Source organism: Grampus griseus (genome assembly GCF_964374135.1).
Source record: "Grampus griseus genome assembly, chromosome: 4".
NCBI lineage: Eukaryota > Metazoa > Chordata > Mammalia > Artiodactyla > Delphinidae > Grampus > Grampus griseus.
Window position 1 is genome coordinate 144,112,877 of NC_138997.1, and position 12,116 is coordinate 144,124,992.

At 59.7% G+C, this 12,116-nt stretch overlaps 2 protein-coding genes across 4 annotated transcripts in view; one reads left to right on the forward strand and one right to left on the reverse strand.

Annotated features, from left to right (window-relative positions):
• PCGF3 (polycomb group ring finger 3) overlaps positions 1-12,116 on the reverse strand; it is a 57,822-nt gene that overhangs the window by 35,914 nt on the left and 9,792 nt on the right. For 2 of the 3 annotated variants that reach the window (XM_082653704.1, XM_082653706.1), the window contains exons 2-6: positions 6,319-6,465; positions 5,830-5,982; positions 2,658-2,775; positions 1,233-1,329; positions 384-439 (exon numbers count right to left, since the gene is read on the reverse strand). In XM_082653704.1, coding sequence (XP_082509830.1) covers positions 384-439; positions 1,233-1,329; positions 2,658-2,766 — 262 coding nt within the window. In that variant the 5' untranslated portion in view covers positions 2,767-2,775; positions 5,830-5,982; positions 6,319-6,465. The remainder of the gene's footprint in view (positions 1-383; positions 440-1,232; positions 1,330-2,657; positions 2,776-5,829; positions 5,983-6,318; positions 6,466-12,116) is intronic. The other variant, XM_082653705.1, reaches the window with a different exon arrangement.
• Positions 2,936-12,116, forward strand: part of SLC49A3 (solute carrier family 49 member 3) — a gene marked incomplete at both ends in the record, with an annotated part of 44,954 nt that continues 35,773 nt past the window's right edge. Inside the window, 4 exon segments of the mRNA XM_082654047.1 lie at positions 2,936-3,087; positions 5,582-5,636; positions 6,331-6,443; positions 9,274-9,472. Of these exon segments, the coding sequence (XP_082510173.1) occupies positions 2,936-3,087; positions 5,582-5,636; positions 6,331-6,443; positions 9,274-9,472 (519 nt within the window).

Sequence of the window (12,116 nt, forward strand, 5' to 3'; positions counted from 1 at the left end):
CCGCAGAAAAGTTTTAAAAAGAACAGCCGCTTCCACTTGCAGGATATTTGTACCACAGAGTACTTCTTCTCAACTCTCACAGATTTGACTTTAACTCCAGTTAAACTTTACTGACACAGGGTTCCCGGCCTCACCTCCAGGCGGCACAAGTGAGAGGCTACCCTGCGCCTCCTGAGCGAGGTGGGAGGTGTGAGTGATGATGGATGAAACCGGCCAGCACATGGCCCCCATCTGCCCCGGGCCCCAGGCCAGCGGCTCGGTGGAAACTGCACCGACTGGCCGGCCGGCTGAGCGAGACGTCCAAAGCCAGGACCCCGGAGAGAAAAGCCCCTCAGAGGCCGTGCTGCGGACGCAGAAGTCCAGGTGGATGCTCTGACACTTACCTTCTTGGAGGCCTGGGACCAATTTGTAAACAATATCTTGCATGGTTCTGTCATGACTGGCAAAAAGAACAGAACAGGTGGGTTAGCCAGAAGCGTCAATTGTCTAATTCTCGAACGTTTTCCATTTAACAATAATAAACTCCACAATCACAAATTTGGAGTTTTGGTTGAATTTTGCTTCCAGTTTGCACTTCAGAACAAGTCTGTGCTAGCAGAAGCGACACATGGCCGGAAGGAACCCGTTGTTCAATTTGGGCTCTATATGCTTGTGAACATTTCAAATGAGGAGGAGGACACAGGCAAGATCCTTCGGTGACCAGCTCCCTCTGCCCGCTGGGCTTCTCAAGTCCTAACAGGTATCAGGCAGCCTGGGCTGTGCCAGGCCAAAGGGAGTTTCTCACACTTTCCTGACCAGGGTCCGCGCCAAGAAATACCTTTCACACTCCCGTGTACCTGAACGCGTGGCGCGTGCGCACACACAGAAGCATAAAACACAGCTGGCCTCCAGCAGACACGACACCCTCCGAATTTGCTACTAAAGCTACCAGCTTCTCAGAAAGCTCGTCCGACCCACAAGAACAGGACGCTGGGCAGAACCGCTGCCACATGGCTTGACATCGGGCTGGCTGGTTCCTAGGTCTTGACCTGGGAGCGGCCTCTCCCTCCCACGACACACCTCAACTCGGGGGTCAAAGTGCAGCCGGCCCCCTCCTTCAGCCCCGCCCCTCCTGGCAGGGCGGCCCCCATCTGCCCCGGGCCTCAGGCCAGCGCCTCGGCGGAAACTGCACCGACTGGGCGGCCGGCCGAGCAGGGCGGCGCGAGGCTCGGGGTGAGGCCCGGGCCGCTTACCCGATGTACTGCAGGGGGTGGCTCTGGTGGATGACGATCCTGCACGTGGGGCACGTGTTGTTCTCCTCCAGGTACTTCACCAGGCAGCTCCGGCAGACTGCAGGGAGCGCGCACGTCAGGGCGATGCGTGCGCACGCCAGAGGGGCGGGGCGCGCATCAGAGGGAACGGGAGCGCGCACGTCAGGGAGCGCGTCGGCGGGGTCTCCGCTCCTCCCGGCAGGGCTCCCCGAGGCCACAACGGGACACTGGTGACAGGCCCGCCGCCCGGGTCCACCACCACGGAGGAGCATCAGCTGCCCCTGGACAGAGCTGAGGCCCAGAAACAGGAGGGGAAACTGGAGGAGCAGCTGAGGGGGCCGCAGATGCGCCTTCACGTCCTGTCACAGGGGCTCCGCCACAGGGGCTCCGCCACAGGGGCGAATAGTTACATTCTAGAAGTTAGCCTGAAAGATCACCGGATTTCTTTGTAGGACAAAATGAGATAAAATTTGCTGAATATAACATAAAATACTGCCAGCCAATATCTTAAAATACAATTAACTTTAAAATAAAAATTCTGTCAAAACTGGCAAATATTTTATTTTCTAAACTGAAAAATACAGGATCAAAACTCATCAGTGTTAGAGGATTCGTTTTCCTTTAGGAAGTGCCTGCCCCTCGGCCTCCTGGGCCGGCCGCACAAGAGGACCCAGCCTCCAGGTGAAGGCTGCAGCCTGCTCGGCAGGGGCAGGGGCGGCGGGGCTTAAAGGAAGGCGCGCCCAAGGTCAGCGCCAGCTCGAAGTCCAGACCTCCAAACACCCACTGGCCTGAGCGGCAGACGAGCAGACTCCTCTGTCTACGGAGTTTAAGGAAGTCATTTGCAAACGGCAAAAATAAGCATTTCTGCCCACTAGAAACGAATATTCTGTCGTACCACACGTAACGGTTTAGTTGTTATATCGAAATACCTAATTTTTCCTTTTTATTCAGCTTTCTTAAGTGACATGTCTACTGAAATTACCCACAGTGTTTTAACTTCAGACAATTTTTCTCATTTATCTTCAAGATCTCCTGTACTCCTGCTGCTGTGTCCTGCTGTGTACTTGAGCTAAAAGCTTTTGGTAAAAAAAGCCAAAGTATCAAGAGCACACAGAACATTCCGCACATACATGTGTGCACTCAGTCACTGCTCCCCCCCACGGCTGTCTAAGGCCACGTTCTAGAACATTCCGCACATACATGTGTGCACTCAGTCACTGCTCCCCCCCATGGCTGTCTAAGGCCACGTTCTAGAACATTCCGCACATACATGTGTGCACTCAGTCACTGCTCCCCCCCCACAGCTGTCTAAGGCCACGTTCTAGAATATTCTGCACATACATGTGTGCAGTCACCGTGCCCCCCCACCCCCAGCTAAGGCCACATTCTAGAATTTTCCGCACATACACGTGTGCAGACACTCGGTCACCGTGGTCGCGTCGATGAGATACCCGCTGCACAGGCGGCAGGTGATGTGGGCGTTTATGTCCCAGAGTTTAATCTTTCTGGTCAACATCTTTGGCTTCTGCAAGAAAAAAACACGTATTAACTAATACATGAAACGGTGTGATGTTTCATCAAAGGTTTGGGTTCAGCGGAAATCGAGCTACAGTCTGTGTGTCCAGGAGGAGCTCAGAGTGAGCAGGGCTGAGGCCAGGTCCCCGCCCTGCGGCCCTGCTTCCACCATGAGACAGGCAACCACCCAGCCGCCCCTGGAGGACTGGGTCATCCTGGCCCCAGGGCAGCGCTGGGCCGCGGACACGCTGCCGCTTCTCACTTCTCCCCCTTCCGGGCCCCCGGGCCCTCTCTTCCTGCTCAGAACCCCGGAGGCCAGCTGGTGAGATGACGCGAAGCAGGGGAGGTTTGTGGAGCAGTGGGCGGAGAGGCCAGGGAGCAGGTGGGCCGAGCTGAGGCTGGGTCTAGGCAGAAGGAAACGTGGTCTCTCTGGAGCTCTGGTTCCTCCGTAAAGCCGACCACATGGGAGCAGCTAAGGCCCCCCCACCCTGGGAAGCACAGCCCACAACACGGCATCGTAAAAGTCCAAACGTCTGTGCACTGAAGTGTGGACGCGTCGTCTCTGCGCCGGTGGGCGGGTGCCCTCCAGAGCTGGGGTGGCTCTGACTGGCTCTCCTGCCAGACCACAGGCTCACGAGGGCAGGGTCTTGTCATCTGACCCAATACAATGCTGTGCAGCAGGGGAAACAGTCCCAAAGACACCACATCCTACCCCAAACCTGTGTGTCACCTCACATGGCAAAAGGCCCCTGAGGCGGGAGACGGCCCTGGAAGCCCCAGCGGGACCTCGTGTCACCACAGGGCCCGTACGAGGGCACGAGGCTCGGAGGAGACAGGAGAAGCTGCCTGTGGGCTGTGAACAGGGAGGGGGCTTCTAGGAGCTGGAAGGAGCCTCTCTGGGAGGAGCAGCCCTGCCCACACCTGGATTTTAGCCCCGTGAGACCCGTTCTGGACTCTGGCCTGCATGGCTGGCAGGTCAGACACCCATGTGGCCGCAGCCACTAGATTCCTGGGGGTTCCCTGCAGTACAAGTAGGAGACTCGCCGGATGCTGACGCCGTGCAGGATGCAGGGAATTTTCAAGACAAGCATCACCAAGAGAACTCCGCAGGGAGAGACAGGACCACGCTCCAGGAGACGGAGGGCCTCTGCATCCGCGTGGGCGGCAGGCTGGACAGTGCCGCCTCGCCCAGCAGCCACAGCGCACATGGCGCACGGGCTCCCGCGGCTCAACGCTGTTGCCCGAAGGCAGAGGGAAGGAAACGGCTGGGCGGGCGGGGCCCCCTGGAGACTAAATCGTCACCTGCACTGAAACCCAGCGGAAAAGCCTATCAGCGCAGACTGACGCAACCAGCAAGGCTGCCAGGCTCAGTTCACCCATAAAGCGAGAGAGCCTGTAAACCAGCAAGAACGCCCTACGACTTTATTCACGGAGAGTAAGACGTGCGGCAACACTCGCGGTTCTCACCCGAGTCTCTCCTCTCCCCTCGATCACAGGCGCGAGCCGACGCGTGTCCCCGCTAGAGACACCTCTCCCTTGGCCCCTGCAGTGGGCTCTGAGCTGTCAGGAGAGACTAAAAGGGGTGCTTCTCACAGGCGCCCCACGGGCCGACCCACGGGAAACGAGCCCACATCTGCGAGGCCCACTCGCTCTGGTGTCATGGTCACCACGTGCTGTGCCAGGCCCGGCCTGACCACTCGCACCCACTAGGACCGGCTCCGTGGAGAAGGGCCCACACGCCTCGTGGAGCAGGAAGTAATGGGAAATAATCTAAAAGAGAGAAACCCTAGTCACTCCCAAGGGAAGCAAAGCAGAGACGGGAGAGCACTGACTGGGCAACGTCCCCGCTGGACGCCGAGGCCCAGGGTGCGCCGTCCACCACCGGCACGACCGAGCCCGGCGCTGTGCCCTCGGCTCGCTGGGCGCTGTTCACACACGTCACCAACCCACAGCCAGATCACAACCAAAACCAGCTCCAAAGTCACACAGACGGGGGTTGGGGTCAGTGCGAACTCGTGCTTAGTGGCAACCAGGCAGACAGGTACACATGTGTATGCACACGAGTGTGGACTCACCCACTCACTCCCAGCTCTGTCTGCTGGGAGGGCCCGGGAGTGACCACTCCTGGGCAGCCCTAGGACCTGGCGTGTCCACACCACGTCTGCCGCAAGGGGCCAGCGCTGCCTGGATACGCAACCAACTCCGGGCTGGGCAAGGAGCATAGCAGGACCTGGGGCCCCACTGTGCTCAGATAGGGAACAACTACTATCACTGCTTACCACGGCAGGATAACACAGAGGCCCATGAGGCTACACAGACAGACAGACAGACAAGGGACACCCTTCCTCGCAGAATGGGAGCTGATAAGTGGAAGGAGGGCTGCAAGGTCACCGCCCCAGGACAACTGCAGTGACCACTCGCTTAGGAATCCTCAGGGGGTGGTCAGCAGCAGCGAGACTTCGCCAAGGAAGTGAAGGTTCCTAAAGGCTCCAAGCGTCTCCCCACCAAACACTCATCAGCCCCAAGGGAGGGCGGGACCCTCAGAGGAGAAACCCCTAGAGGTCCCCGACTGGGTGACCAGGTGACACCCAGGTGAGGACCGGCCAACCATCACACGGAGAAGGACACAGCACCCCTGGCAGGACTTCTGCCAGAGGGTCCCCCACCCCGAGTCCCCAGGGGAGAGGTCACTCTGCAATGCCATCAGGGTCGTAAAAGCTAAGGCCAGACAGGGGGCCAGGCTGTCCAGGCGCAGTGCCTGCCAAGGGGCCTGGGCAGCCAGCTCTGCCCACACGGGGCCTCCATGCCGGCCCCAGGCACACAAGTAGCTGCCGTCGTGAGGGGCCAACGCTCACGGTCACCACCGCCGCGGTACGGTCCCCAGGCCGCCCTGCACAGCATCTGACACCCAACACCAGACACCAGGTGGGCGCCCATCCAGACAGAGAAGGATGGCGGCTCGAGGCTCTGGGTCCCGTGCTCCCCTGCCAACTGCGGGGCCCAGGCAGTAGCTCGGACACTTCCTGGGACAGCAGGCCCGCCCGGAGAAGGCCGCATCTCCCACCTCCTTGCGAGGCCGTCTGTCCCCTCCTGCTGCCTCTGCATCGGACGCTTCCGGCTACGGGTGCAACGCGGTCACTCCTCGTCCGCCGTGTCCTCCGCGCTCTGGCTCGTCACGTCTGTGCCTGCCTTGTGTCTCTCGCTGTCTTTCCATTTTCTAGCACAGAAACGGGACCTGCTATTCAATTTCGTGTCATTTATGTGACGCACACAGCCCTGTAATTACAGTCTTGCTAGAAGTTTTAGATGAGTCCCACGTAGCAAACAGTGGGACAGAGTCGATCAGAAACGTTAATCAAGAGGAAACTTGAATATGTGTAAATAACCGTGCCCTGATCCGCTCTGGAGCTGCCCCACGTTAAATTTTAAAGGCGTTACAAGGCACTGACCTTTTCTGTGGCTACAACAGACTCGTAAGGTGTAATTCAAGGTAAATGTAATCAGTTCACATGCACTGAAAGGAGAGGAAGATGGAAGTTTACGCCGCATTTACCTGTACACACAGCCGGATCCCCCGCTACATTCTGAAGCCTGTGGAGACACACGGGACGAGGCGTCACCCACACGTGCCGTCCACACAGAGCCTGGCTCCCCGGACCCGCAGCTTCGGCGGCTCAGGTAAACAGGTCTCTTCCTTTACCTGCTTAAAACAACCAAAAGAAAAACAAGCCTGGCTGACAGTAAAGGCACGGGCCACGGAGACAGGGGCAGGTCTGGGTGGCAGCCTGGTGGCACCGAGGCCCAGGGCTGCTGGGAGCTGGGGGCATGCAGGGGCTGCACCACGTGCTCTGGGGACCACGACAGCAGGACAAGGGCCCTGGAAAGCTCCTGGGGAGGCGGTGGGCTTCAGGGTGACCTAGTGGGAGGCTGGGCCTCAGGGACGCCGGCGAGAGCGAACCGTGCTATTTAATTTCTGTGATGCTGTTCGCATCTCACGCCCTGTGAAGGAGTCCCCCGGGCCGCTCACTCAGTGACCCGGAACGAGGACGCCCACAGGCTCGAGCCGGGCTCTGGGCCAGCACGGACAACAGACAAACCAGCGCGTGGGGATGGAGCGGGCCCGTGCAGGCTCGCGTGGGGCCTTGGGGCCTCAGCCAGGTGAGCACAGGCAAGCACAGGTGAGGGGCTAGGACGAGTGGCAGGCCAACCAAGGGGCAGCGGAAGGGCGGCACTGAATCGGTAGCACAAGGCCCCTGGAAGGACCTGGCCTCAACTCGGGGCAACGGGAGCTGCGGGACCAGAGAGCCGCCAGTTGCTCTCGGGGGTCTGAGGGGTGGGGTGGCTGGGCGTCCAGAACCTCGGTGGACCCCCCCTCGTCTGCCCATGCCCCCCCTCCTCATGGAAGCCCGAGGTCTCCCCACCCATCGGGGGGAAGGGGGCAGGGCCCGGGGGCTGCTCCCTTCTGAAAAGCAGGGGTGGAAAGCACCAGGGCCCCGAAACCACGAGAGACACCTGGGACAAGAGGCCTGATACTCAAGTGATTCGTATCACACCCAACTTATAGCACTTTTACTCTCCAAGTTTTCCCATAACTGCATGCTTTAGTAACTAGTCTTTAAAGCTCAATTAACTTTTACAAGAAAAAGGAAGAAAGGGAGGAAGTGGGTCAGTTACTCAGGGAGATTAAAAGGCACTTACAAGAGAACACAGAGGAGACCCGAACGTGGGTGCAGAGCAGGACCCCTGTGGGGTGCAGAGCAGGACCCCTGTGGGGTGAGACCAGAGCCCCTGTGGGGTGAGACCAGAACCCCTGTGGGGTGAGACCAGAGCCCCTGTGGGGTGCAGAGCAGAGCCCCTGTGGGGTGAGACCAGAGCCCCTGTGGGGTGAGACCAGGAACCCTGTGGGGTGCAGACCAGGACCCCTGTGGGGTGAGACCAGAGCCCCTGTGGGGTGAGACCAGAACCCCTGTGGGGTGAGACCAGAGCCCCTGTGGGGTGAGACCAGAGCCCCTGTGGGGTGCAGAGCAGAGCCCCTGTGGGGTGAGACCAGAGCCCCTGTGGGGTGCAGAGCAGAGCCCCTGTGGGGTGAGACCAGAGCCCCTGTGGGGTGAGACCAGAGCCCCTGTGGGGTGCAGAGCAGAGCCCGTGAGGCTGGAAACTGCTCCACCTGCCATCCACACGGCGGCCACCGAGCCCTTGAACTCTGGCCAAGTGTGAGCGCAGCACCTCAGTGTACTCAGTTTGATTTAATCTCGGTGTGGCCAGCTACACAGTTATAGACGCTTGACATGAGTTCTTAGACAGCAGCGAACAAAAAAGACACAAATCCCTAGAGCCCACATTCTCATGGAGGAAGACAGACAATAAATAATAAATGCCACGAGCAGGTCCATTATTTAGATGTCAAAGGTGACAAACACGACCAACCAGAGCGGGGAAAGGGGGTCGGGAGAACAGGGTGGCTGGGAATATTTCACTGAGAAGGTGACATCTGAGTAATAATATAACATCATGAACAACTTCATGCCAATCGAGTTGAAAGTTCATAAGAAATGGATAAATTCCTAGAAAAATAACTCAGCAGAATTGAGGCAAGCAGAAACAGAACCTGCAGAGTTAGTTCTAAGGAAGCTGGCCCAGGCCGGTTTTACCAAACCTGTGGGAGCCCCCCTCCCACGCAGACCCGCCCAGAGAATCCTTGAGACAGATTCCCGACTCTTGCGTGAGGCCTACACAACACACACCGGAGTGGAACGGGGGACAGACCAAGTGACAATCGTGACACGTCCTCCGGGGTGTGCAGGAGGGCCACCCCAGAATACGAGGGACTCGTGTAAGAAGCGGATGGAATTCATGACAAAAGCTAAAAGGAGGGAAACGATAAGATCCTCCCATAGACGCACAGAAATCACTTGATGAAACTCATTATCCATTCATGATTTTCAAACAACTCTCAGCAACTAAGAATAGAGGTAACTGTCCACACCTGGTAAAAGCTCTCCATTTAAGAGCCACTAACACACACACCCACTAGATGTGCCTGACGTTCACAGCTCTTCCCAGCAGCCGCCCGTGGGGAGCAGCGCGGCTGAGCGTCCCGAGTCCTCTGGACGCGGCCTACGGCAGAAAGTCAGCACCCCTGGGGGCTCGTGACTGGCCAGGCGCTCCAGGACACCAACGCTCCAGGAGGCCTGGCCTCCCCCGAGGGGCCCCAACACTGCCAGGTGGCCTCTTCCCACCTCCCCACCCCCCCTGCACCCCCGCAGCACCCGCTTTCCAAGGGGACCCTTCTCCCTCCTACCTGGGGATAGAATATCAGCTTCCACACCCCGTTCTCTGGTCTCCAGGCTGATCCAGTCCCCACTCTGCTTCTCGAGGGCTCTGACGGTCCCAGCAAGCCCTTCTCATTCCAGAAACTTCCATACCTCCCTCCCGACAGGACCCCCTCGACAGGACCCACCCACCTGCTCAGACCTCTCCCTCCCGTCTTCCGTCCCCTACCCCACAGATGTGCTCTCGACAAGTTTCCGGTGACGAGGACAGCGCCAACGCCCCCAATCTCCAAGGCCACTGCCCACCCTGCAGCCCAGCTGACCCCTCTCATGTGGCCCCTGACACGGGGGAAGCAGCAGGTCATGGAGACCAACCCCAGCCCGACACTGCAGAAGGGCCAGGCCGCGCTCCCCACACCCTCAGGCTCACCCCGGGTGCCGGGGGCATTTGCGCCTGCGAGAAGAGGCCCTGCCTTCCTGTCCACTCACCTCGGATCACTGCCCACCCCGTCTGCCCTGCTCCCGCCCCCGCCCCTGACTCCACAGCATGTTTGAGGGGTCTTCCCTGCACCGCTGCCCTTGTATTACACCTACGTTATCCCTTTCGTCCTCTAGGGAAATGCACTGGGTTTGTTTTGCAGCATAAATGCATTTACTAATCACAATCTGGAATTCTTTACTGAATGTAATTAAGGAGAAAGCCCTACAACCCTAACCACCCAACATTTACTGCTGTTCCTAGTGTAACAGTGCACTTCCCTCCAATACTTTTAACACACACACACCCTCATTCTCACTCAAATGCATCCTCAGACCCTCGTGACGCACGAATAAAATGCGAGCACGCGCTGGCACTCAGCACGGGGCAGGGTCCGGGGTCTCCAACTGCGGCCATGCCACATGTGACCGGAGGGCCCCTCGGCCCCTCCCAGAGGCGCTGGCCTCAGCCAGTCCCATCCCCTTCCCCTCAGGACCCCCGGAGAAAGAACTGCCTCCCCACACAAGCCCACCTCGGTCATGCTTCCCGCCATTCACATATCTTATGAGAACCTTAACATTTTCTATTTATTTGGGGGTTAGTGTTGCTAAGTTATACTTTCCTAGGAAACGGGTCATCAAATTTATTGGCAAAGAATTGCTCACAGTAGCCTGTAAACTCATTAAACAGCTGCACTGCGGAACGTCTGACAAATAACAACAGCACGTACTTTAAAGGACCGCCTGGGCCCTGACTCTGGAAGCTGTGTGAACGGGGCAAGCCGCCGTCCTGAGACTCGCCGAGCGGCCGCATGGACGGCGCATGGACGGTGGCTCACTCCTTCTGTCTGAGCGGCGCCTGCCCTGACGCCCGGCCCCTCGCCCACAGCGGCAACCTGCCTGCATCCCTCGGGGCTGTGGGGACGAGGCTGCCGCGAGCGCTGTGACCGCGGCTCTGTGCAGGCGGCCGTTCCGGGGACACGCCCACTGTGGAGGCCACCTGCGCCCGGAGGGCCGTTCTCCCCGCCTCGCCCCAACACCACAGCCTCCGCGGCCTTCTGCGCCCGGGGCCCCGCCCTGGATGATGCCGCGGCTCCTGGCCGGACGGCCCCCTCAACCACGGCGCCGCCGATCCCTTCTCCACAGAGAAGCCTGAGCAGCCTTAGAAACACAAACCAGACACACACCCCTGAATAAACCAACCGAAGGAACCCGACTGCTGACAAGGGGTGCCCTCCCTCCACGTTCCGCCCTGACCACGTCGGTGTCCGCGACGGCGCCTGTCCAAGTCGGCTCCATTCCCCTTGGCCTTGCCCACCCCTCAGCTGTGTACGTGCTGCTCCCTGGCAGCCTGACACTGCATCCTCAGGGCGGCCACCAGAGACCCCAAGACTCCCGGAGAGGCCACCCAAGCCCCAGTCCTAACCCGCTCGCTGTCCTGTCCCCACGCTGTCACCACCCTCGGTGTCTGTGCCGGCGCCCCCGGCAGGGCCGAGGCCGTGTCCTCAGCACGGGGCACCACGTCCAGCAGGGCGCCCGCCCCAGAGCCGGTGCCCAGGAAGTAAGACCTGTCCAGTCAGCCGGCACCCAAGCACTCTGGGAAACCTTCTCCTCCTCCTTTCACCAAACTGCCGGCCTCTGCTCCCCGCCGACACCCTCTTCTCAAGACCAGCCGCTCCGCGCGGACACTGTGCTCAGCTCTGCCCCCGACTGCACCCAGGCGAGCTGGACAGGCCACCCCGGTGCCCCGGGCGGGTGCACGAGAGGAGCCCCGCTCTGTCGGGCCCCCCGAGGCCCTTTGCCTGGCCGACCCGGCCCCACGGCCTCACTGCTCCCTGCGGCCCCGGCGGCCTCGCTCACCAGGCGAGCCCACACCCATGACGGTGCCTGGCACACAGTGGGTTGCGGGACTCACACTCTGGTAGCAGCGCTGGGTCTGAGCAAGGCCTGAAAGGTGGACGGCCCCGCAGGGCTCTGTGCTCACACCTGCCCCGCTCCCGTGCCGTCCATGCCGGGCCACGCTGACCCCAACACGGCTCGAGGGGTCCCCGGTGAGAAATCCTGCAAAGGCTCGGGGAAAGCTTCAGTCTCCGGTGGCCCGCGAGGCCCCAAGGCCACCTTCCTCCACGACGGCCACGGTGGACCCCCTTGGGGGTCTAGAACATTCTAAGTGCAGTCCCTCCTCGGGGTCCTCGCATTACTGTACTCTCTGCTGGGACGTTCTCTCTCCGACGGTCACCCCCAATAAGCCTCTGCTCCAGTGCCACCTCCCTAGCGAGCTTTCTGAGGCCACCCCGTTTAAGGTCCATGCCCACCGGCACAGGACTCTGAGCTACCACCCGCCACACCTGTAACTTACTGATTCTGTATCACCCACCTCCCTAGACTACAGAGTCAGCCATGTGACCAGCAACACTGAAAATTCAACAGGACTGTATGATAACGTTGAGAAAATCCTGGGACCTCCCTGGTGGTCCAGCGGGTACGACTCCGCACTCCCAATGCAGGGGGCCCGGGTTCGATTCCTGGTCAGGGAACTAGATCCCGCGTGCCACAACTACGAGTTCGCGTGCTGCAACGAAAAAGACCTGGCACAGCCAAA